At 44.4% G+C, this 26133-nt stretch overlaps 1 protein-coding gene across 5 annotated transcripts in view; it reads left to right on the forward strand.

The window, feature by feature from the left end:
• The window catches only part of LOC130360602 (coagulation factor VII-like), a 66427-nt gene extending 47562 nt beyond the window's left edge, over positions 1-18865 (forward strand). For all 5 annotated transcript variants that reach the window (XM_056563145.1, XM_056563146.1, XM_056563148.1 and 2 more), the window contains one exon: positions 17695-18865. In XM_056563145.1, the coding sequence (XP_056419120.1) occupies positions 17695-18272 (578 nt within the window). In that variant the 3' untranslated portion in view covers positions 18273-18865. The remainder of the gene's footprint in view (positions 1-17694) is intronic.
• Positions 18866-26133: the final 7268 nt, after the last annotated feature.

Consider the following 26133-nt stretch of genomic DNA (forward strand, 5'->3'; position numbering starts at 1 on the left):
ACCGACCGCGGCTGTAATTGTTAAACTGCCGGGACCGAAGTTTTCTTTGGTCCCGGCAGTGTGGCAGGCCCCTACCCGCTGGGGATTACACACAGCACCCCGTAATCACGCTGCGGGGTGCTACAGGGGTGACAGAGGGAGCTCCTTCTGTCATAATACTTACAGTACTGGACTGTACTACACAGTGACTCTGTGCTGCTGCACTAGTGTGTACTACAACTCTAAAGCTAACAGGGGACAGTTAGGGTGAGCAAAAAAAGCCATAATCAACTGATTTCAATGCCTAATACAGGTTGCGTAGCGGAGCGTGTTGTCCTCTCATAAGTGTAACCTGTGCGTACATAGGTGGTGTAGGTTTTATTTTTTCAAGTCAAAGCAATTTGGGCCTACTTACTGTGAAAGGCCAGCCAAAGCTACACACTTGTTTTTGTTGCCGTATACAGTTTGTAGTGGAGCGTATAGTCCTCCTCTCATAAGTGTAAATTGTGCATACACCTACGTGGTGTCCTTTATACACTGCTCAAAAAACTAAAGGGAACACTAACATAACACATCCTAGATCTGAATGAATGAACTAATCGTCTGAAATACTTTCGTCTTTACATATTTGAATGTGCTGACATCAAAATCACACAAAAATTATCAATGGAAATCAAATTTATCAACCCATGGAGGTCTGGATATGGAGTCACACTCAAAATCAAAGTGAAAAACCACACTACAGGCTGATCCAATGTTGATGTAATGTTCTTAAAACAAGTCAAAATGAGGCTCAGTAATGTGTGTGGCCTCCACGTGCCCGTATGACCTCCCTACAATGCCTGGTCATGCTCCTGACTAGGTGGTGGATGATCTCCTGAGGGATATCCTCCGAGACCTGGGCTAAAGCATCCACCAACTCCTGGACAGTCTGTGGTGCAACGTTGGTGGATGGGGCGACACATGATGTCCCAGATGTGCTCAATCGGATTCAGGTCTGGGGAACTGCTGACATACTCCAGCCACATGAGGTCTAGCATTGTCTTGCATTAGGTGGAACCCAGGGCCAACCGCACCAGCATATGGTCTCACAAGGGGTCTGAGGGTCTCATCTCGGTACTTAATGGCAGTCAGGCTACCTCTGGCAAGCACATGGAGGGCTGTGCAGGCCCTCAAAGAAATGCCACCCCACACCATTACTGACCCACCGCCAAACCAGTCATGCTGGAGGATGTTGCAGGCAGCAGAACATTCTCATCTGTCACATGTGCTCAGTGTGAACCTGCTTTCATCTGTGAAGAGCCCCGGGGCACCAGTGGTGAATTTGCCAATCTTGGTGTTTTCTGGCAAATGCCAAATGTCCTCCACAGTGTTGGGCTGTAAGCACAACCCGCACCGGCGGATGTCGGGTCCTCATTCCACCCTCATGGTGTCTGTTTCTGACCGTTTGAAAGGACGCATGCACATTTGTGGCCTGCTGGAGGTCATTTTGCAGGGCTTTGGCAGTGCTCCTCCTTGCACAAAGGCAGAGGTAGCGGTCCTGCTGCTGGGTTGTTGCCCTCCTACGGCCTCCTCCACGTCCGCTGATGTACTGGCCTGTCTCCTGGTAGCGCCTCCATACTCTGGACACTACGCTGACAGACACAGCAAACCTTGCCACAGCTCGCATTGATCTGCCATCCTGGATGTGCTGTACTACCTGAGACACTTGTGTGGGTGGTAGACTCCGTCTCATGCTACCACAAGAATGAAAGAATCGCCAGCATTCAAAAGTGACCAAAACATCAGCCAGGAAGCACAGGAACTGAGAAGTGTTCAGCACCTGCAGAGCCACTACTTTATTGGGGGTGTCTTGCTAATTGCCTATAATTTCCACCTGTTGTCTGTCCCATTTGCACTACAGCATGTAAAATTGATTGTCAATCAGTGTTGCTTCCTGAGTGGACAGTGTGATTTCACAGAAGTGTTATTGACTTGGAGTTACATTGTGTTGTTTAAGTGTTCCCTTTATTTTTTTGAGCAGTGTATTTTTCCTGTTAAAGGAGTACTCCAGTGGAATATAACTTGTCCCCTATCCAAAGGATAGGGGATAAGTTATAGATCGCGGGGGTCCTAGCGCTGGGGCCCCCCGGAATCTCCTGGACGGGGCCGCGGCAGTCTGCAGGAAGTGCAGTTTCGTCCCCAGCAGAAAGCCGCGGCAGACACGCCCCCTCCATGTGTATCTATGGGGTACATGGAGGGAGCGTGTTGGCCGCCGTGTCATGCAGGGACGGAACGCCCCCTTTCCAGCATACTGCTGCTGCCGCGTCCAGGTGATCCCGGGGGGCGCCAGCTCTCGGACCCCCCGCGATCTATAACTTATCCCCTATCCTTCGGTAAGATTGATAAGTTATATTGCACTACAGGTGTCCTTTAAAATAATTTGGGCCTATTTTTTGTGAAAAGCCAGTCAAATCTACACACTTGTTTTTGTAGCCTTATATAGTTTGTAGCAGAGCGTATAGTCCTCCTCTCAGAAGTGTAAACTGAACGTACACCTACGTGGTGTCTTTTCTATTTTTCCTGTAAAAAAATTTGGGCCTAGTTACTGTGAAAGCCAGCCTAAGCTACACACTTGTTTCTGTAGCCTTATATAGTTTGTAGTGGAGCGTATAGTCCTCCTCTCATAAGTGTAAACTGTACGTACACCTACGTGGTGTACGATTTTGTTCCTGTTAAAGTCATAAGGGCCTAGTTACTCTGAAAGGCCAGCCAAAACTAAACACCTGCTTTTGTAACCAAATACAGTTTTAAGTGTAGTGGAGCGTATTGTCCTCCTCTCATAAGTGTAATATATATGCACTCAGCTGTTGTATAAGTATGTCAGGCAGAGAAGTGCTAAGACGTGCACGGAGGAGTGGCAGAGGCCTAAATTAATCAGGCAGAGGTTGCAGCAGACTAGAGGCGAGTGGCAGCAGGAGTCGCAGCGAGGGGCCTGAGCTCCCAGTATCAGCTAGCGGTTGTGTCTCGACCAGCAACCCATCTACCGTCATTGATTGGTTAACTCGGTCATCCACTCCATCATGAGTGACATCTGACACCCCCAGTCAACAGTCGGTGGGTTCCTCAGACACAACCCTTAGTTGGCATGGCCCGGGAGTGGCTCCGATGCAGTGGTCCAGTCTGCTGCATCACCCAGTGGCACACCGCTCTCTGTTTCAGCCAGCCAAGGTTCCACCCCCTCAGCCAAAGGGAGCGGTCTGTCATACCCATCTTCTGTCGGTCCAGATGCTCCTGCTCCTCCTACTTCGCGCAGCAATCCATCAGCGAAGCGAAGCTATGTTCAAGAGACGACAGTATCCACCGGCGCAGAAGCTGAATGTGCTCCTGTCCAAGTTGCTGGGGCTGCAGTCCCTCCCTTTTCAAGTGGTGGACTCTGCACCTTTCAGAGAACTGATGGCTTGTGCCGAGCCAAAGTGGAGAGTCTCAAGCCATAACTTCTTTGCGAAAGAGGCAGTACCAGCCCTGCACAATTTTGTGGAACAGAAGGTGGGCCAGTCCTTGAGCCTGTCTGTGTGTACCAAAGTGCAGGGACAATACATGTCCTTTATGGCCCACTGGGTGAATGTGGTTCCTGCACAGGCAAAACAGCAACTTGAACACGTCATGCTGCTTCCACGCTCTCAGGCTGTTGGTCCTGCGACAGTGTGCGACTCCACCTCCTCTGTCGTGTCCTCAGCCTCCACTGCACGGACAAGTCTGCACGGCTTTGTCACACTGTTCTTCACATGGTTTGCCTTGGCGAACAGTCACACAGAGGAGGAACTGCTAAAAGTAATTCATCAAGAAATTGAATCATGGCTTACTCCACGAAAACTGGAAATGGAAACCATGGTGACCGACAACCGGAAGAACATTCTGCGCTGCGTCAAGGGACGGTGATTTATTAACTCTTTACTTTGGGCATATTCATACTATTAGTAATGTGATAGAGCAGGCAGCTCTCACACACATATATTGGGGCCTTCTGACCCCTGATCACTCCTTGTTGAATAAGAGCCATTGATATCATATCATTTCCTTGACCTCACTATATATAGATCCATTGTGATTACAACGATTGCTATACCTGATCCACCTACGTTTTTTGGTTGTATCTGATCACATCTCATTTTGTATTGCTTTATACATACACATCTGGTAATCTATCTTTATTGTAATTTGTCACAAGTGTGTGACGTTTTTAACTTTTTGGATACATTAATAAAATTTGCATATTTTTCAGTAGCAATTGCTCTCAGTTTAAGTCCTTTTTTGTATAAATAGCTGCGTCAAGGAAGCCTGAGCCATGTGCCCTGCATGGCACACGTGTTCAATTGGGTTGTCAAGCGGTTCCTGAAGTGTTCCTCCCATCTGCAAGACAACCTAACAATGGGAAGGAAACTTTGCTTGCACTTCAGCCACTCGTACTCTGCAAAGCACACCGTCCTTGAGCTGCAGTGTCAGAACGGCATCTCCCAACTTATTCTGATCTGCGATGTTTCCACTCGTTGGAATTCCACCCTCCATATGTTGGACAGCCTATATGAACAGAGAAAAGCCATCACCAAATTCTTGATGATCCAAGCAGATAGGAGAACTCCTCCGTGTAACTTCAATGTTAACCAGTGGAAGCTCATACGTGACACCTGCTGTTTGCTCAGGCCCTTTCAGGAAGCCACATTATTAGTCAATCGCCAGGATTATGGGATGAACAACGTCATTCCACGGCTTCATTTCCTACAACACATGTTGGAAACGATGGCTGGTCAGGGCACTGGAGACGTTGTGCCTACATCTCATGGCCACTTGAGCCCTGTGGGGGCCGTACTGGAGGGGGACAGTGGAGCACAGGTAAGGTTTCGTGAAATGGGTGGTTTTTATAGTCATCTGACAGGAGAGGAGGAGCAGACTGTGGAGCTACAGGGTGATGAGGAAGCATGGATTTCAGGCTTTGAGCAATCAATCGCCTATTGGACGCACTGGAGGAAGGTAACCTCTGCTCGTATTCTAGCTGATCGGGACTTCACCGTGATGGTCCCGATCAGCCCGACTGAGCTGTCAGGAGTGTATTTTTGTTACTTTGGAAGTGGCGATCAACTTTGAACGCAGCGTCTAAAGGGTTAATAGTGCGTGGCACAATGATTGGTGACGCATGCTATTAGCCCTGGGTCCCCGCGAGACCCGTGTTATAGACCGGGACCAGGGCATACAGGTACGCCCAGCGTCCTTAAGAGGTTAATGTGATGCAAAGACCTCTAAAAAGGTGGAAGGGAACAACCTAAGGTCCATTGTAACTGGTGGGGGTAAAAACTTCCCCTGTAAGGCCCTACTCTCGCATTATTAATTCCCTTCTTGGCAAGTGTTACTCGCCCTAAAAAAGGTGGCCCCACACAGGAACATCTCCCTATTTCCACCTAAAAACACTGCCATTTCCCAGGATTTTTAGTTGGAAATAGAGAGAGTTTCCTGTATGGGGCCGTCCTTTTGAGGGTGAGTAACACTTGCCAAGAAGGGAATTAATAGGGCGAGAGTAGGGCGTTACAGGGGAAGTTTTTACCCCCACCTGCTACAATGGACAATACATTGTTCCCTCCCACCTTTTGGAGACAAGTGTTACTCGCCCTGAAAAGGGCGGCCCCACACAGGAATCTCTCTCTATTTCCAATTAAACACCCTTGGAAATGCAGTGTTTTTAGGTGGAAATAGGGAGAGGTTCCTGTGTGGGGCCACCCTTTTTAGAAGGGAATTAATAGTGTGAGAGTAGGGATGTACAGGGGAAGTTTTCACCCCCACCGGTTACAATGGACGTATGGTTGTTCCCTTTCACCTTTTAGAGGTCTTTGCATCACATCAATACTTGGTGGTATAGGTGGCACATGATGTTTTTTGCACACCTTTCCTTTCATTAGATTTATAAAAAAATTTGGGTTCATATATTTTATCTTAAGAATATTATTAAAAGTTAAGTTTTACATAATGAATATCCTCAATACTTAATAGTGCACACCAACACTTTGACAAAATAATCAATTTTCTTCTGCCTACCTGCCTCAGCTACTATTCTGATTCTTCCACCCGCCTGATGCCACACATCTGATGCCAAGTTCTTCTTCTTTCACCCACCTTTGCCACCGGGTACTGGTATTGCCACCCGCCGCCCCCACTCTGTCACCGGGTCACTTTCAGGACTCCTGATGCCACCTCCAGGCTGTGTCATTCTGCCACCATATGTTCTCCTCTTACTGATGCCACCTCCAGGCTGTCTCATTCTGCCACCATATGTTCTCCTCATGTTGATGCCACCTCCAGGCTGTGTCATTCTGTCACCATAAGTTCTCATGCTGATGCCACCTCCAGGCTGTGTCATTCTGCCACCATATGTTCTCCTCTTACTGATGCCACCTCCAGGCTGTCTCATTCTGCCACCATATGTTCTCCTCATGTTGATGCCACCTCCAGGCTGTGTCATTCTGTCACCATAAGTTCTCATGCTGATGCCACCTCCAGGCTGTCTCATTCTGCCACCATATGTTTTCCTCATGCTGATGCCACCTCCAGGCTGTCTCGTTCTGCTACCATGTGTTCTTCTCATGCTGATGCCACCTCAAGGCTATGTCATTCTGCCACCATATGTTCTCTTCATGTTGATGCCACCTCCAGGCTGCCTCATTCTACCACTATATGGTCTCCTCGTGCTGCCGCCACCTCCAGGCTGTGTTATTCAGCCACTATATGGGCTCCTCATGCTGCCGCCACGATCACCACACTGTGACATTCAGCCACTATATGGTCTCCTCATGCTTCTGCCACCTCCAGGCTGTGTCATTCAGCCACTATATGGTCTCCTCAGGCTGCCACCACCTCCACGTTGGGTCATTCAGCCACTATATGTTCTCCTCATGCTGCCGCCACCTCTACGCTGTCATTCAGCCACTATATGTTCTCCTCATGCTGCAGCCACCTCCACGCTATGTCAATCAGCCACTATATGTCTCCTCATGCTTTTGCCACTTCCACGCTGTGTCATTCAGCCACTATATGGTTTCCTTAGGCTGCCGCCACCTCCACGCTGTGTCATTCAGTCACTATATGGTCTCTTCATGCTTCCGCCACCTCCACGCTGTGTCATTCAGCCACTATATGGTCTCCTCATGCTTCCGCCACCTCCAGGCTGTGTCATTCAGCCATTATATGGTCTCCTCATGCTGCCGCCACCTCAACGCTGTTTCATTCAGCCACTATATGGTCTCCTCAAAAATTTGCTAAATTGCGGTTTTCTTTTCAATTTCCCCACACAAATAGTATTTTTTGGGGGTGCACCATACATTTTATGGTAAAATGAGTGATGTCATTACAAAGAACAACTGGTCGCACACAAATCAAGCCCTCATATTTTCATCCACAGAAAAGTATAAGAGTTATGATTTTTAGAAGGGGGGGGGGGGGGGAGGAAAAAAGAAAAAAGCTTAAAAATAGAATTTGCTGAGTCCTTAAGCCAAAATGGGCTGAGTCCTTAAAGGGGGGCCCAAGCCAAAACTTTTTTTTATATATCAACTAGCTCCGGAAAGTTAAACAGATTTGTAAATGACTTCTATTAAAAAATATTAATCCTTCCAATAGTTAATAGCTTCTGAAGTTGAGTTGTTGTTTTCTGTCTAACTGCTCTCTGATGACTCACGTCCCGGGAGCTGTGCAGTTCCTATGGGGATATTCTCCCGTCATGCACAGCTCCCGGGACGGGACATCATTATTGAGCAGTTAGACAGAAAACTTCAGAAGCTAATAACTATTGGAAGGATTAAGATTTTTTAATAGAAGTAATTTACAAATCTGTTTAACTTTCAGGAGCCAGTTGATATATATTTAAAAAAAGGTTTTGCCTGGAATACCCCTTTAAGGGTTAAAGACGTTTTCATTTTATAATTGATGAAGAATGACTTGTAAAATTTTAAAGAAAATGTCATAGACTTTAAATAAATAATTTCGATACATATAGCCAGATAAGAAGTAATGAATGGAAGGTAACTCTTGTCACTATATTCTCATGGCATAAAGGACATTTTCAAAACAATCTGCATGTCATACTGAATAACAGTATTATTTCATTAACACAGCACACTCCCTATGCATGTTATAACAAGGCAAAGTGTTCTACACCCCTACTGAGGCTCTCTGTAGGCCAGAAATAGCAGTTTTTAATAGCTATTGGCTGCAAATAAATTCGGACCGAACCAAGTTTTTTCTGGAAATTCTGCAAATCGCCTGAATCGAATTTTCCAATAAATTTGCTCATCTCTATTTACAATGAATACATGATAGGCATAGGAAAGACCCCAATTTTTTGGATTTGATAAAGGTCTGTCTAGATTTCTTCTCGCTCAACTTTAGAGTGGACTAGTTTATCTTTGAGATTGCGAGATCTGCGATAGGACATGAGTTTTCAGGATCTCATCTTTTTAGATTTCATCTTTTTAAGATAGAAACAGGAGCAGCTCGTTGCGATCGTTCAGACCTAGACTGCCAGTAGCGTCTAGCTTTACGATCCAACAAGCCTCTCTCTGTAGGAGTAAGTTACCGCGATCTACTCCATGAGTTGGAGGATCGATTTGCTCCAAGGCAGCAAATTTTAAGCAAGTGGGGTCATTGTTGTGTGATTCCTGGATGTGGGCTATTAGTTTGGGGGCACCATGTCCTGTTCTGATCGAGCGAAAATGTTCGCGGATCCGAACATGGAGTGGTCTTATAGGTTTGCCCACATAAAATTTGCCACAAGGGCATATCAATAAATACACAATGTAAGATGTTCGACATGTAATGAAATGATCCACTATTTGAGTAAAACCTACATACATAAGGGATACCACCGATTTATTAGACCATCTAGATGACTTATGCTGGCAGGAGGGATATCAACTAGCCTCTATTGATGTTGAGAGCCTGTACACCCCTTGGGATGCAGGTGTACAAGCAATCAAAGAAGTCCTTAATGATTTTATAGCGTTCATCAGCGATGCTTTATCATTTGTGCTATCTCATAACGAATTTATGAACGGGAACAGGTGGTATAGGCAGGTGACCGGGACCGCGATGGGGACCCTGGTCTCCGGTACCTATGCTAACCTGTTCCTATGCATATTCGCTATGTATTTTGCGACACTAATCCATTCGTCAAACACATTAAAAAATGTTTACGTTTAATGGACGATGTGTTCGTGTGGGATGGTCCACAATCTATTTTTGAAAATTTTGTTCAATATTTAAATTAATGTAACACTGAGAATATGCTGAGTGAATTTGGTGGAACAGAACTCAATTTTCTAGATGTAAAACTGAAAGTAGAAAATGCTTCTCTGGTCACTATGGATTACTGCAAATTAATAACCAGTAACTCACTTCTTCATTACAAAATTTCCCACCCGGTCCACGTAAAGAACAGCAAATTAATTAAAACAGCGTTTTCTTGAACGTCAATACCCACTATCAGTTATTAAAGATAGTTTAGAAAGAGTCAACAAAATCAATAGATTTGAACTATTGAAAACTAAATCTAAAATCAATATCAAACAAAAATGTTTTACTTTCTCTCTTAATAATTCCAACCTAAATCATATAGTAACTAAAGCTGTTCATAAACACTGGTACATGTTAGAAGTCGATAACGACCTAAAAGCCGCCACATCTTTAAAACCCCTTATCACCTACAGAAAGAATATCACCTTAGGTGGCAAATTAAAAAAGATGATTAATGCTAAAGATAAGAAAAGTACCAAATCCAACTGGTTAACAAAACATACTCCTAGAGGCAATTACCGGTGTGGTAACTGCTCTTTCTGTGCATACAATATCGCCAGTAGACAAGTAAAATTGGGAGGGGTCTCTTTTAATAAAGGTTTTAGGAGCCACTCAAGATATTGAGATAAAGCCTCTGTCACAGAACCAATCCCCACCACAATAGGGCATCCAGGGGGTTTGCTCTGCGACTTGTGGACTTTAGGTAAAAAGTACCATTTAGCAAATTTTGGACAGTTAGGTAGCAATTTTTGTGCAGTACGTTGTGAGATAAGACCCTGTTCACATTGGGACCTCAGAAAGGCGCGTAGACGCTAACGTTTTAGAACATGGGTTAGAGGAAAGAGGTTCGTAGGTTCTCTCTGTCTCCCATTAAGCGCTGAGTTTCTTCTAGATAGTTTTTTTTCAGTCATAACGACTGTACTGCCGCCTTTATCGGCTCTAGATATTCTCAGATCGGGTCTGGATTCTAAGGACATTCTCTGTCCTTAGAATCAAAACCACTTATGGGAGAGAAACCGAACAGACCAATAATAGCTGGAATTTCTCCTTCTCTAGGTAGGTCATGAATAGTAGACTTTTCAGTATTGCTAAATATCTTATGTAGATTTATTTTTCTGGTGGCTTTGTACATATCGATCTCGAACTGTGTAAAGTCAAAGGCTTCACACAGTCCGAAATTCAGACCCTTAGACAGGAGGGAGATGCAATCATTTGGAGGAATGTCCGCGATATTGATAACGTTGTTATTTTCAATTGTAGATAAAGAATCTTCCAAATTCAAATCTGCCTCTGATGGTGTGATTAGTTCTTCCATGATACCCATAGGCGTGCGCAGCCTATTGCATTAGGGTGTGCACCCTAAAGCACAAACTCACTCCGCGCAAGCGGGTGTGTGTGTGTTTATGTATGTGTGTATATATATATATATATATATATATATATATATATATACACACACACACACCTGCTTGCATAGTATAGGAGGATTGGATCCAGGGCCAGTTTTAGGCTTAGCATTGCCCTGGCCAAAATCAGAAGTGGGGTCCCAATAGTCGTAATAGTGCACTAATCAGATTAGCACATTTTTGGTCACTTCAAATACCATAACAAATATCTAAAAAGCAAAAAAAAAATGGTACCGATAAAAACTACAAATCACAGCGCTAAAAATGACCCTCACATCCCCATATACAGCAAAATAAAAGTGCTATAGGGATCAGAATAGTACAATTTTATATTTTTGTATTCACATTAGGTTGGCAGCATAGTTCCCCCACATTAGGTTGGCAGCATAGTTCCCCCACATTAGGTTGGCAGTATAGTTCCCCCACATTAGGTGCAGTATAGTTCCCCCACATTAGGTTAGTAGTACAGTTCCCCCACATTAGGTTGGCAGTATAGTTCCTCCACATTAGGTGCAGTATAGTTCCCCCACATTAGGTTAGTAGTACAGTTCCCCCCACATTAGGTTGGCAGTATAGTTCCCCCACATTAGGTGCAGTATAGTTCCCCCACATTAGGTTAGTAGTACAGTTCCCCCACATTAGGTTGGCAGTATAGTTCCCCCACATTAGGTTAGTAGTACAGTTCCCCCACATTAGATGCAGTACAGTTCCCCCACATTAGGTTAGTAGTACAGTTCCCCCACATTAAGTGCAGTACAGTCCCCCCACATTAGGTTCCCCCACATTAGATTGGCAGTATAGTTTCCCCACATTAGGTGCAGTATAGTTCCCCCACATTAGGTTAGTAGTATAGTTCCCCCACATTAGGTTGGCAGTATAGTTCCCCCACATTAGGTTAGTAGTACAGTTCCTCCACATTAGGTGCAGTATAGTCCCCCACATTAGGTGCAGTATAGTTCCCCCACATTAGGTTAGTAGTATAGTTCCCCCACATTAGGTTGGCAGTATAGTTCCCCCACATTAGGTTAGTAGTACAATTCCTCCACATTAGGTGCAGTATAGTTCCCCACATTAGGTGGAGTATAGTTCCCTCACATTAGGTGCAATATAGTTCCCCCACATTAGGTGCAGTACAGTTCCCCCACATTAGGTGCAGTATAGTTCCCACACATTAGGTGCAGTACAGTTCCCCCACATTAGGTGCAGTATAGTTATAATTGTAGGGAGGAGGACAAGTCTAGAATTTACCATGAGGCTTACGGGACTAATTCTACCCCTGATCTTATATTTGCCAAGGGGTTCAATAGGCGGAGCCAAAGGGTTGTCAAAATTAGGTTTTGCCATGTATGATTGTGACTGTCTATTATATGTAGGCTCACAGCTCAGGACTACATCCCCATCATGTATGATTGTGACTGTATATTATATGTAGCCTACATATAATAGACAATCACACATGATGGGGATGTAGTCCTTAGCTGTGAGCCTACATATAATAGACAGTCACAATCACACATGATGGGGATGTAGTCCTTAGCTGTGAGCCAACATATAATAGACAGTCACAATCATACAGGATCAGGGCTGGTGCAAGGACTTTTGGCACCCTAGGCGAAAGCTAATTTTGCCGCCCCCTTGACCTCACACATATGCTCTGCCCTTTGACACGCCCAACCTTACTACTGGGGTGACACACTGTAACAAACCCCCTCCTCATGTAATCTCCATACTACAGGGGTGACACACTGTAACAAACCTCCTCCTCATGTAATCTCCTTACTACTGGGGTGACACATTGTAACAAACCTCCTCCTCATGTAACCTCCTTACTACTGGGGTGACACACTGTAACAAACCTCCTCCTCATGTAATCTCCTTACTACTGGGGTGACACACTGTAACAAACCTCCTCCTCATGTAATCTCCTTACTACTGGGGTGACACACTGTAACAAACCTCCTCCTCATGTAATCTCCTTACTACTGGGGTGACACACTGTAACAAACCTCCTCATGTAATCTCCTTACTACTGGGGTGACACACTGTAACAAACCTCCTCATGTAATCTCCTTACTACTGGGGTGACACACTGTAACAAACCTCCTCCTCATGTAATCTCCTTACTACTGGGGTGACACACTGTAACAAACCTCCATCTCATGTAATCTCCTTACTACTGGGGTGACACACTGTAAAAAACCTCCTCCTCATGTAATCTCCTTACTACTGGGGTGACACACTGTAACAAACCTCCTACTCATGTAATCTCCTTACTACTGGGGTGACACACTGTAACAAACCTCCTCCTCATGTAATCTCCTTACTACTGGGGTGACACACTGTAACAAACCTCCTCATGTAATCTCCTTACTACTGGGGTGACACACTGTAACAAACCTCCTCCTCATGTAATCTCCTTACTACTGGGGTGACACACTGTAACAAACCTCCTCCTCATGTAATCTCCTTACTACTGGGGTGACACACTGTAACAAACCTCCTCATGTAATCTCCTTACTACTGGGGTGACACACTGTAACAAACCTCCTCCTCATGTAATCTCCTTACTACTGGGGTGAAACAATGTAACAAACCTCCTCCCCATGTAATTTCCTTACTACTGGGGTGACACATTGTAACAAACCTCCATCTCATGTAATCACCTTACTACTGGGGTGACACACTGTAACAAAAACCTCCTCCCCATGTAATCTCCTTACTACTGGGGTGACACACTGTAGCAAACCTCCATCTCATGTAATCTCCTTACTACTGGGGTGACACACTGTAACAAACCTCCTCCTCATGTAATCTCCTTACTACTGGGGTGACACACTGTAACAAACCTCCATCTCATGTAATCTCCTTACTACTGGGGTGACACACTGTAAAAAACCTCCTCCTCATGTAATCTCCTTACTACTGGGGTGACACACTGTAACAAACCTCCTACTCATGTAATCTCCTTACTACTGGGGTGACACACTGTAACAAACCTCCTCCTCATGTAATCTCCTTACTACTGGGGTGACACACTGTAACAAACCTCCTCATGTAATCTCCTTACTACTGGGGTGACACACTGTAACAAACCTCCTCCTCATGTAATCTCCTTACTACTGGGGTGACACACTGTAACAAACCTCCTCCTCATGTAATCTCCTTACTACTGGGATGACACACTGTAACAAACCTCCTCATGTAATCTCCTTACTACTGGGGTGACACACTGTAACAAACCTCCTCCTCATGTAATCTCCTTACTACTGGGGTGAAACAATGTAACAAACCTCCTCCCCATGTAATTTCCTTACTACTGGGGTGACACATTGTAACAAACCTCCATCTCATGTAATCACCTTACTACTGGGGTGACACACTGTAACAAAAACCTCCTCCCCATGTAATCTCCTTACTACTGGGGTGACACACTGTAACAAACATCCTCCTCATGTAATCACCTTAATACTGGGGTGACACACTGTAACAAACCTCCTCCTCATGTAATCTCCTTACTACTGGGGTGACACACTGTAACAAACCTCCTACTCATGTAATCTCCTTACTACTGGGGTGACACACTGTAACAAACCTCCTACTCATGTAATCTCCTTACTACTGGGGTGACACACTGTAACAAACCTCCTCCTCATGTAATCTCCTTACTACTGGGGTGACACACTGTAACAAACCTCCTCATGTAATCTCCTTACTACTGGGGTGACACACTGTAACAAACCTCCTCCTCATGTAATCTCCTTACTACTGGGGTGACACACTGTAACAAACCTCCTCCTCATGTAATCTCCTTACTACTGGGGTGACACACTGTAACAAACCTCCTCATGTAATCTCCTTACTACTGGGGTGACACACTGTAACAAACCTCCTCATGTAATCTCCTTACTACTGGGGTGACACACTGTAACAAACCTCCTCCTCATGTAATCTCCTTACTACTGGGGTGACACACTGTAACAAACCTTCTCCTCATGTAATCTCCTTACTACTGGGGTGACACACTGTTTAGCAGACAGTGTAACAGTATTAGATAGAGACAGTATCACACATTATAGGATTAGATACAGGGGCTCAGCAACCAGTATCAGACATAGGGGGATTAGATACACAGCTCGGCAGACAATATCAAACATAAAGGGATTAAATACACAGCTCAAATCACACATGGGGATTAGATACAGGGGCTCAGCAAACAGTATCACACATGGGAGGATTAGATACACTGCTCATCAGACAGATCACACCTGGGAGGATTAGATACACAGCTCATCAGACAGATCCCACAAGGGGGATTAGATACACAGCTCAAACAGTATCACTTATGGGGGGGTTTAGATACACAGTTTAGCAGACAGATCACACATGGGGGATTAGATACACAGCTCAGCAAACAGTATCACACATGGGGGGTTTAGATACACAGCTCATTAGACAGATCACACACTGGGGGATTAGATACATATCTTATCAGACAGATCACACATGGGGGATTAGATACACATTTTAGCAGACAGATCACACATGGGGGGGATTAGATACACAGCTCATTAGACAGATCACACATGGGGGATTAGATACACAGCTCAGCAAACAGTATCACACATGGGGAGTTTAGATACACAGCTCAGACAGATCACACACTGGGGGATTAGATACACAGCTCATTAGACAGATCACACACTGGGGGATTAGATACACATTTTAGCAGATAGATCACACACTGGGGGATTAGATACACATTTTAGCAGATAGATCACTCATGAAAGGAGCCTCACCAGGTCAGTGTCTCTTCCCGGTCCGGCTGAGGCTCTGAGGACAGGAATGGCCGATATTTGTGACTGACCTTTTCACCCTGATTTGAAGACACTGTTGCGCAGCAGCTGAGGCAGAGAGAGGCACTTCGGGGGAGGAAGCAGCGCTTCTCGTCAGGATGAAGTAAGCAAAAAAGCAGCCGCAATGTGGTTGTGATTAGGGGTTGGGGGGTTACTGGATCTCACAGTGCTTCTCCAGCAACATGAGGGGTGGGGCGGGGGGTGCTGTGGTCTTGCAGCTCCTCCAGCAAGACGAGGCTGAGGGGAGGGCATGTATGTTGTCAAGCTAGGTTTGCTGTGACAGGGGGGAGGGGGGGATGTCCGGTGGGGCTGGGGTTTAGTAGTGAGAAAGAAAAAAAAAAGTCCTGCAGCAGCGGGCCGCGGTGATTATGGTGTGCCTGTGCACACCCGGCACACCCCGTGCGCACGCCTATGATGATACCCCTTTTCTCTTTACTGCTACCGTTCCTTCTTTTTCTCCCTCGGCCCCTCCGGGTCTTTCGCCTAAAGGGACGGAGCCGGAGTTGATGGGGGTAGGGTTAGATGTTGTACGATGTGTGGACTCGTCCGATTGTGTGATGTCAGAATCTGTTGTCCGTCGATCTAAAGATGATCTTCTCGAGTTGTTAGTCCATCTTTTGTTAATTTGTCCTCTACGATTACGTCCCATTGATGTTTTTTTTTTAGTGTTCCAGGTAAAAATCTGATGGGAGCCAGTTAGATTTGTCTCTGACAAATGTTTCTGGCTTCTTTTCTTTAGTTTCGGCTTGAGTCACTGGTACGATATTCCGTTTTGTGCGACACAAATCCGCTGTGATAATATTATATTCTTTTTGATTTTTATGAAGGACTATGTAGGTTAGTTTAACAGCATGCTCTTGATGGGCTTGTTCCCATTCGTTCATGAATTCGTCACTGAATTAGGATGGGTATTTGTAAACCCGAAGACCTCTTGGGGTTCTAGCACTGTTCTCATATGCTTGGAGAGGGTTATTCATCCAGAAGAGACGGCATTCCTTATCTGCTAGAGAGATGAGTTTTTGCTCTAGTGCTCTCACACCAAGAACTGTTAACGGATTCAAAGTGTTGCATGAGATAAAATATTCCCCTGCCTCTGCCCTGCCCGCTTGAAGTGTAAATTCAGAAGTTATGTTGGCAAGGTTTGTATCCATATCCATATGGGTGCTCAGGTGTGTAGAATATAGAAAGCAGCAATAAGTTCGGTGAGATTTATAAACACCGGCACCTCCACTACTAGTAATCACACTTTACCCTTGGATTGATTGCTTAACTTCACGCACCTCCCCTGGTTGCGGCTGTGCACAAAGCTATCCAAGACAGGTAGTAACCATGTAGAAGAAAAAGACAACAGCCAGCACTCACCATACAGGGGTCTTCTTTTTACTTTTTGTTTGGTCCTAGTGCAAAGGGAAGTTTCTCTATCAAGAGTTTCTACTCTACGTCTGTGTGTTTAAACAAGATGTTTCGGGAATTTAACTTACCAGTATAAGCTCTTTCATCCCCGGTAACACATGAATGCGTTTTCCTCTTGTTTAGTACCCCTATATAGCTAAAGGTTCGACGGGAGTCACGTGACAGGGATAGTAAGCTGACGGCCCTACACGTACTCGGTCATCGTATTATGCGCTTGCGCAGATTTTATCCTCGCCAAGCGACACCATTGAATCTGTGAGCAGGTGAGCGTTCCTCCCTCTTAAAGTATATCTTGAATATATGGATATGTTTACACATAATGATGTACAGGTATACATATTTAATCTTTTATGTATACTACTATGTATTTGAGAGTTTTTCAAGCATTTTTTTTAAGATTTGAATCACACTTTATGTATATTTATTCACATCTAATGATTATGCACATTTTTTGCACTTTATATGAATGTATGACTGATTGGCACTGGAACTGTTTAGTGATTGTTAATTGTTTACATGGGTATATATTACCCCCCTAATGTGTGTATCTGATAAGCTTGAAAAAGGATCTTTTGTGATCTGAAACATTGCTGCTTGACATGAAGTGAATACATTTGCACCTTGGATAAATATGGAGTGCTGCACCTTCTTTCTTATATAATAATCTTCTGCTGTAGCAGACTTGTGCCAGGGTAGAAATTATGTAATGCTTATATCTATTTTTTTTCTAGGAGATTATGACAAATTCCAGCGGGATCAGGATGAACAGAAGATTGCAGTACTTAAAGTTTTCTCTCATCCATACTATTTGGGGGAACATTATGACCATGACATTGCCCTTTTGTACTTACGTAGCCCAGCCATTTACAGTGACTATACACGACCGATCTGCTTGCCTATCCCTGGCCTTGGACGTCAACTTACTCAAGAGGGTGAGGTAGGGCAAGTAAGTGGTTGGGGAGCAACACATTATAAAGGGCGTTCAAGTCGCTTCCTACTAAGGGTTCGATTACCTATTGTCAGCCAAGAAACTTGCATGGCCTCTACTGATATGGTGCTAACAGGGAACATGTTCTGTGCTGGATACGATATTGAGGCAAGAGACTCTTGTAAAGGAGACAGCGGAGGTCCATTTGCTGTGGCATATCGTAACACCTGGTACCTGGTAGGTGTGGTGAGCTGGGGAGAAGGATGCGCCAAAGAAGGAAAATATGGAGTGTACACAAGAGTATCTAACTATATATCCTGGATAAAAGACACCATTATAGAAACAGAGGGAATTGATGAGCCAGTTGTAAACACATTGTAAGAACAATGGATATTTATCATACAATATAAATATGGAGTAAAAGTTTGAACTAAAGAGACTGCATCTGGCTGAAAGTCTTCATGAAGGAAACTCATTGTGTTAACAGTCCATATTTTGGAAGTGTACGCCACCAAAAAGTCTTGCACAGTTATGAGAATTGGACGAAGACAAAGCTGATGAGGCTGTAATTCCCAGCTCAGTAGGAGTGGAATCCATGATCCTATACAACCAGTTGATAGCAAACTATAAAAGCAATGTCTTAATGCAAATTACAAAGACTGGATTCACACAGAAGAGATTTATAATATCCCGTCCAAGGAAAAATGGAGCAGTTGTCCTTTCAGCGGATCTTTAGAAAATGAAGGGGGCATGGTGACAGTTGTGGGCAACTGCTTCACTTTTCCATTGCACTAGATCAGAGGGTAAATCACTGCTTACCAATACAGGCTGTGTACCCGCATACACAACAATGATAAACATATATAGAGGAAATACAAGCCCGTCTGGAGCCTTCCTAAAGTAGTATCACCAATTCGAGCATTACTTCATAGGTACTGGATTCACGGCGCTGACCAGGACAAAGGACTGCTGGACTCGAGGTAATCCACCAACTGGTTTATTAACAATGCAACGTGTTTTGCTGCGCATGCACAGCAAAACGCGTTAAATTGTTAACAAGTGGGTGGATTACCTCGAGTCCTGCGGTCCCTTTGTCCTGGTCAGCGCTGTGAATCCTGTACCTATGAAGTCCTGCTCTAATTGGACTTTTCTAAGGCATTTGAACTACATACTGCATACTACATGCCATACTGAACTACACAAAAGGTTAGTACATAAAAGGAGGATGCTGGGGATATGTAAATGTGTTAGCAACAGGCTCAATGATGGAAAGCAGAGGGTGGGGATCAATGGAACTTACTGTGGTTGGATGACAGTTACTAGTGGGGTACCAAAAGAGGCAGTACCGTGTCCTTTTTTTCAATATAGTTAATAAGGAGGCACTCCACTGCCCCAGCATTCATAACATTTTGTTCCGAACACTGGGTGCGTGCGGGTGACATCATGCCCCCCCCCCCCTCAATACAAGTCTATGGGAGGGGGTGTGATGGCCACCACAGCCCCTCCCATAGATTTGCATTGAGGGGGCATGATGTCATGACCACGCCGCCCGCACCCAGCATTCCAAACGAACACCGGGTGTTGCACAGTGATCGTGGTGGTCCCAGCGGCAGGACCCCCTGGATTAGACATCTTATCCCCTATCCTTTGGATAGGGGATATGATGTCTAGGGGCTGAGTAACCCTTTAACGACCTTGTAGAGGGATTACTGCATAGAATTTCTATATTTGCAATGATACTATATCTGTTATGCACATGTGCCATAAAATCTAAATGTACATTTACTGTATGTGCTAAATAATAAAACATTAGGTAAACCTTCTTCAGAAATGGACTTTGGGTAATGGTGGACAGTAAGCTTAACTTTAGTGACCAGTGCCAGGAAGCTTCTGCCAAGACTAACAAAGTCATGCGATGTATCAAGAGAAGGATAGAGGCTTGTGACCAGGATAGTTTTGCTTACTAGATATATCTTTTTATACCTAGGCTGGAAACCATGACAAAGGGGGCATCCTCTATGTCTAGAGGAAAGAAGGTTTCACCATCATCACTGGAAAAAAATAAAATATTAAAGGTTATGGATACTAGGTGTATGGGGACAGAATGTTTTCTGATTTTTTCTGATTGCCATATTGTTGTCAGGAATGAATTTCTCCACTGTTGTGGGGCATTTGGCATCAGCCTTATAGGTTTTTGCCTTCCTCTAGAATAGATCAATACAGTGGGGTTATAAGTTGAACTTGATGGACTCTTGTCTTTTTTTAACCTTATTAAAGGCATCATCAGACATCAGATTTTACCATATATATAGCCTGGCAATGAGTTATATATGGTACAATCTACATCCCCGCGTGACTGACAGCTGCATCACCGCTCTGTTCTATCTACTAAAGGTAGCAGAGTGGTGACGCGGGCTGTCAATCATAAGGAGAGGGGACATGATTACAGCTCAGCTGATTGGACTAGGTAAGCATAGCTCCCCACCCAGGGGACTACTTATGCAGGGGGCAGCGACTTACAAACTTTATATGCTCACCATGCCTGGGATGGGGAGGATGACATTTTTACCATAGACAATGCATTGCCATGTGTTATATATGATAACATTTGATGCTTGGTTCCCTTTAACTATGTAACTAATGTTTTGCTGGGCTTTACTATAACTGCAGGAAGAGCTGAATAGCAGCATCAACTCCATTTACACACTAAGACCTTTGCAAGCTGTTATAATGGGAACACATTTTTAAAGGAAAGCTTAGGAAAAGTGTTCCTGGAAAAAGCTTTCATCTTCGCTGTAGAGCGCTGCATGGTGTAATTAGCATTTTCCCTCTTTCAGTTCTCTCCAATATTACCCATCTTTATATTTTCCTTAGTGCCTCTCCTACCACATACTCCTCCAGTTTAAGCTATTTTCACCAGTCATAGGGCAGTAAAAATAAATAACACTTTTGCCAGAAGTCCCCACTAGATGGAAATAGTATACAGGCATACAGGGATCCTTAAATTCAATGGAACCCATATAAAACCATGTTGAGGGATTGCCCCCTATGGTGATTAACCCCTTAAGGACTCAGGGTTTTTCCGTTTTTGCACTTTCGTTTTTTCCTCCTTACCTTTTAAAAATCATAACCCTTTCAATTTTCCACCTAAAAATCCATATTATGGCTTATTTTTTGCGTCGCCAATTCTACTTTGCAGTGACATTAGTCATTTTACCCAAAAATGCGCGGCGAAATGGAAAAAAAATCGTGCGACAAAATCGAAAAAAATACGCCATTTTGTAACTTTTGGGGGCTTCCGTTTCTACGCAGTGCATATTTCGGTAAAAATTACACCTTATCATTATTCTGTAGGTCCATATGATTAAAATGATACCCTACTTATATAGGTTTGATTTTGTCGCACTTCTGGAAAAAATCATAACTACATGCAGGAAAATTTATACGTTTAAAAATGTCATCTTCTGACCCCTATAACTTTTAAATTTTTCCACGTACGGGGCGGTATGAGGACTCATTTTTTGCGCCGTGATCTGAAGTTTTTATCGGTATGATTTTTGTTTTGATCGGACTTTTTGATCACTTTTTATTCATTTTTTAATGTTATAAAAAGTGCCCAAAATACGCTTTTTTGGACTTTGGAATTTTTTTGCGCGTACGCCATTGACCGTACGGCTTAATTAATGATATATTTTTATAGTTCGGACATTTACGCACGCGGCGATACCACATATGTTTATTTATTTATTTTTTTACGCTGTTTTATTTTTTTTTTATGGGAAAAGGGGGGTGATTCAAACTTTTATTAGGGAAGGAGTTAAATGACCTTTATTAACACTTTTTTTTTGCAGTGTTATAGGTCCCATAGGGACCTATAACACTGCACACACTGATCTCTCATCCTGATCACAGGCGTGTATTAACACGCCTGTGATCAGCATTATCGGCGCTTGACTGCTCCTGCCTGGATCTCAGGCACGGAGCAGTCATTCGTCGATCGGACACCGAGGAGGCAGGTAAGAGCCCTCCCGGTGTCCGATCAGCTGTTCGGGACGCCGCGATTTCACCGCGGCGGTCCCGAACAGCCCGACTGAGCAGCCGGGATACTTTCAGTTTCACTTTAGAAGCGGCGGTCAGCTTTGACCGCCGCTTCTAAAGGGTTAATACCGCACATCGCCGCGATCGGCGATGTGTGGTATTAGCCGCGGGTCCCGGCCGTTGATTAGCACCGGGACCGACGCGATATGATGCGGGATCGCGGCGCGATCCCGCTTCATATCGCGGGAGCCGGCGCAGGACGTAAATATACGTCCTGCGTCGTTAAGGGGTTAAATAGCTGCAAGTGTCCATCAAGCTCAACCTGTATCCCTATTGTGTCCCTACTGAGTTGATTCAGAGGAAGGTAAAATGCCCTATACTAGAGGAAAAAAAATCCTTCCTGATTCTAATATAGCAATCAAAATAAATCGTTAAATTCTGACAATTTGTTTTCCCTTAGTCCTAACAGTAGCACCCCCCTTGAACTGGTAGGACCAATGGAATTTTGAGAAATTTAATTAATAAAAGAGATACACCCACATAATCCCCATAAATAGGAGAGGATCACTCTCAATCCTTGTGTAATAAGAAGAAAGTCAAACAAATAAACAGTAAAAATATTAGTAATAATAAAATAATATAATTAACATAGGGAGGAATATTTGTGTGCTACTGTTAGGACTAAGAAGGAAAAAAATTGTTAGAAATTAACAATTCCCTTATGTCCTAACCAGTAGCACAGATTGGGATATGGCAAGCAGAATACTATATGAGGGAGGACTCTCATGCCTGACAGCAGATAATACTGTCCGTCCAAAAGACGAGTAATCGGCAACTTTACAGTCAAGTTTGTAGTGGGTGATGAACGTGGAGAGAGAGAGAGAGAGAACTTCACGATGAATATTTGCAAATATGCCCTAAAGGAACTAGTCTCCTTTCCGCAAAAGGAGGTAGATACAGACCTGGTTGATTGAGCTCTTACCAACTCTAGATACGGCTCAGGATTCTGAGAAACCATGGATTCACAAATGGCTTCTTTGAAGCTTTGTGGCCCTTCCAGGCACCTGCGAAAAGAATTAAAAGATTTTTGTCCTTCTTGAAATCCTTTGATCTATCTAAGTAGATCCGGAGACATCTTGAAATATCAAGGCAATGCAGGCCTTTATTTATATGCGAGGATGGAAGTGATATAACCTGGTTTATGTTCTGGAAGGTCGGCACCTTATAAAAGAAGGATGGCCCAAATCTCAACAAGACTGTCTGGTTAGGACACCAATAGTGCTGGTAATTCCCCAATCCTTTTGACAGATGTAATTACCAGTAAAAAAGGTCAACTTGATGGTAAATTTCATATCAATGTCCTCCATAGGCTCAAAAAGGGAAGATGATAACCCCTTGAGCACAACCGAGAGATCCCAAGTAGGGATAGGTTGTACAATTGTAGGTTTAAAATCTTGAGGCTCCTCTCAATAATCTCTTAATTAGCAGGTCTTGAGACAGGGACCTACTTACATTAGGCAGATATTGCCGACACCTGCACCTTCAGGGTGGAAGGGGATAAATTCTTATCCAAGCCATATTGCAGAAAACTGAGAATGTTGTGAACAGATGGATCCGTATCAGAATCTTCTTTTCTGGAACACCACGACTAAGATCCTCCAGATTCTTTCATAAGCTTTGTTGGTAGAGTCAGCCCTTGAATGCGACAAAGTTCTCAAGGCCGCAGTAGAAAGCCCTTCTAACTGTAGAAGGGACTGATCATCCTCCAGGCTGTCAGGTTGAACATTTGAAGATTCAAGCAGCTATGAGTGTCCCCCTACATTAATGCTTGCTCTGGGGGAAGCCTCCAGTATTGCCCCTGACTCATCTGAATAAGTTGGGTGAACCAAGCTCTTTTAGGCCAAAATGGTATTATGGCTATAACTGAAGCTTGATCTTGCCTGATTCGAATCAATACCCTCAGGATCCAGGAAATTGAAGGGAATATGTAGGCCAGCCTAAACCTCTAAGTAATTGAGAGAGCATCTATTGCCACCTGATTATTCTTCCTGTAGAGGGGGCATAATCTCTCCAACTTGGCGTTGAACCTTGTGGCCATGAAATCAATCTCTGGCATGCCCCCCCCTAAGCATACGTTCTTTGAATATGTTTTTGAAGTCCTCTGCTCAGGTGATCGTCAATCATGTTGAGAAATCCTCGAATATGAAATGCCGTTATATGGGTAAGGTTCTTCTCAGTCCGATCAAAGATCAATCCTATTTCTCTGAGGAGACTTTGTGATTGTGTGCCTCTTTGCTTGTTGATATAGGGGACAGCTGTCATGCTGTCGGCCTGAACTTTCACTGCTTTTATCCAAATAAGGGAAGCAAAGTGAAACAGGGCTAGCTTGATACCGCAAATCTCAAGGAGATTGGATGTTAATCTCTCCAGAGGAGACCCAGAACCTTTAATGGTTAGGTTCAGAAGATGTGCTCCCCAACCTACAAGGGATGCCTTGGTAGTAAGTATTATCCAGGAGGGTTGGATCAGGGACATCCTGTCCTCTAGATGGGACCAACATCTTAGAGTGGACCTGACTGGGTAAGCCAGGGAGTGCCACTTGTTCAGGCCTGAGGGCCAGTGATTCCAATTGGCAAGAACCTCTGACTGGCATCTTCGCCTCTTCAAAGAGCGCAAGGCACTGCATCCGCGGTAGCAGACAAGTCCCAAAATCTGCATAAGAGAGCAAAAAGTTACCCCTCGAGGAACTGAGAGGTATGGCGCAGATTCTCTGACCCAAGATTTCCGGAGATGTCCGGTGCAGACTTTTTCTATTCCATCCTGCCCAGGCTGCAAAAAAAGACAAAACAAACTTTCACTTACCTTCCTACGTTCCCCCGGAGCTCCGCAAAAGCTGATTGGTTGGCCGGGCTGTTTACTTCCTACTTCCATTAGCCCGGTACGTCACATGGCGCTTCAGCCTATCACGGGCCGCAGCGATGTCCTGCCTCCGCCAGTGATAGGCTGAAGCGTCGTATGATGTACCGGTCTAAGGGAAGTAGGAAGTAAACAGCCCTGCCAACCAATCAGCTGTTGCAGAGCTCCGGGGGAACGTAGGAAGGTAAGTGAAAGTTTGTTCGGTCTTTTTTTGCAGCCTGGGCAGAATGGAATAGAAAAAGTCTGCACCGGATATCTTGTTTAACTGAGTTGACAATGAAGCTGAGAAACCTCACCGAGGTTGCTGGGAGAATGTTGGACTTAATCCAGTCCAGCTGATGAAGGAACGACACAGCTAGCCACAGATGTTGGGATAGGATCAACTGGGATGGGGCTCTGAGAAGCCAATCATCCAGATAAGGTACAATACATAGCCCCTGTAGCCTTAGAGCTGCCACAACCGCTACCCCAACTTTGGTAAAAGTATGTGGGGCCGAAGAAATTCCAAATGGGAGAGCTACAAACTGCAGATGTTTTAGTTCTCCTCCCACCTGTACCGCGATCCTTAGATACTTTCTGGAAGCAGGATGAAGGGGAATATGGAGTTTGCATCCTTTAAATCCAGAGTAGCCAGTTAATCCCCTGGGGATAAGATGCTGACCAAAGATTTGATGGTTCCCATGCAAACGCATTTGTGCTTTACAAACTGATTGAAAAAGCTCAGATCTATAATCCTCCTACAGTCCCCGGTTTCTTTGGGTACCAAGAAAACAGGGGAATAGATCCCTGGCCCCTGTTCTGATGGAGGAACTTCCTGTAAAGCATGCTTCTGGATGTACTCCAGAATGTAGGATTCTAGCACTCTCTGCTTGATTGGAGGAAGGATTCTTGTCCTTACAAATTTGCTTGGCAGTATTGATTCAAGATCCATCAAATAGCCATCCGAAATAGTCTTCGATACCCAAGGGTCCTGAATATGCAGAGTCCAAGCATCTAGAAAGTGTTGTAGGCGACCGCCCATAGGAATGAAGGGGGCAAGATGACAAAAAGGGTCAAGAAGGATCAACCCAGCAAAAAAATGTGCCGGACTCAAAGTCAGGCTACACAAACTATGTTTCAAAGGTAAAGGGGTACCCCACCCCTAGGCATCTTATCCCCTATGCAAAGGACAGGGGATGTCTGATCACGGGGGGGGGGGGTAGTCCTGCTGCTGGGACCTCTGCGATATTTGTGCAGCCCCAGATATTCATTTAGAACGCTGGGTGCCGGCGGCTGGGTCGTGATGTCA

Source organism: Hyla sarda, chromosome 3, assembly GCF_029499605.1.
Source record: "Hyla sarda isolate aHylSar1 chromosome 3, aHylSar1.hap1, whole genome shotgun sequence".
NCBI classification, from domain to species: Eukaryota; Metazoa; Chordata; class Amphibia; order Anura; family Hylidae; genus Hyla; species Hyla sarda.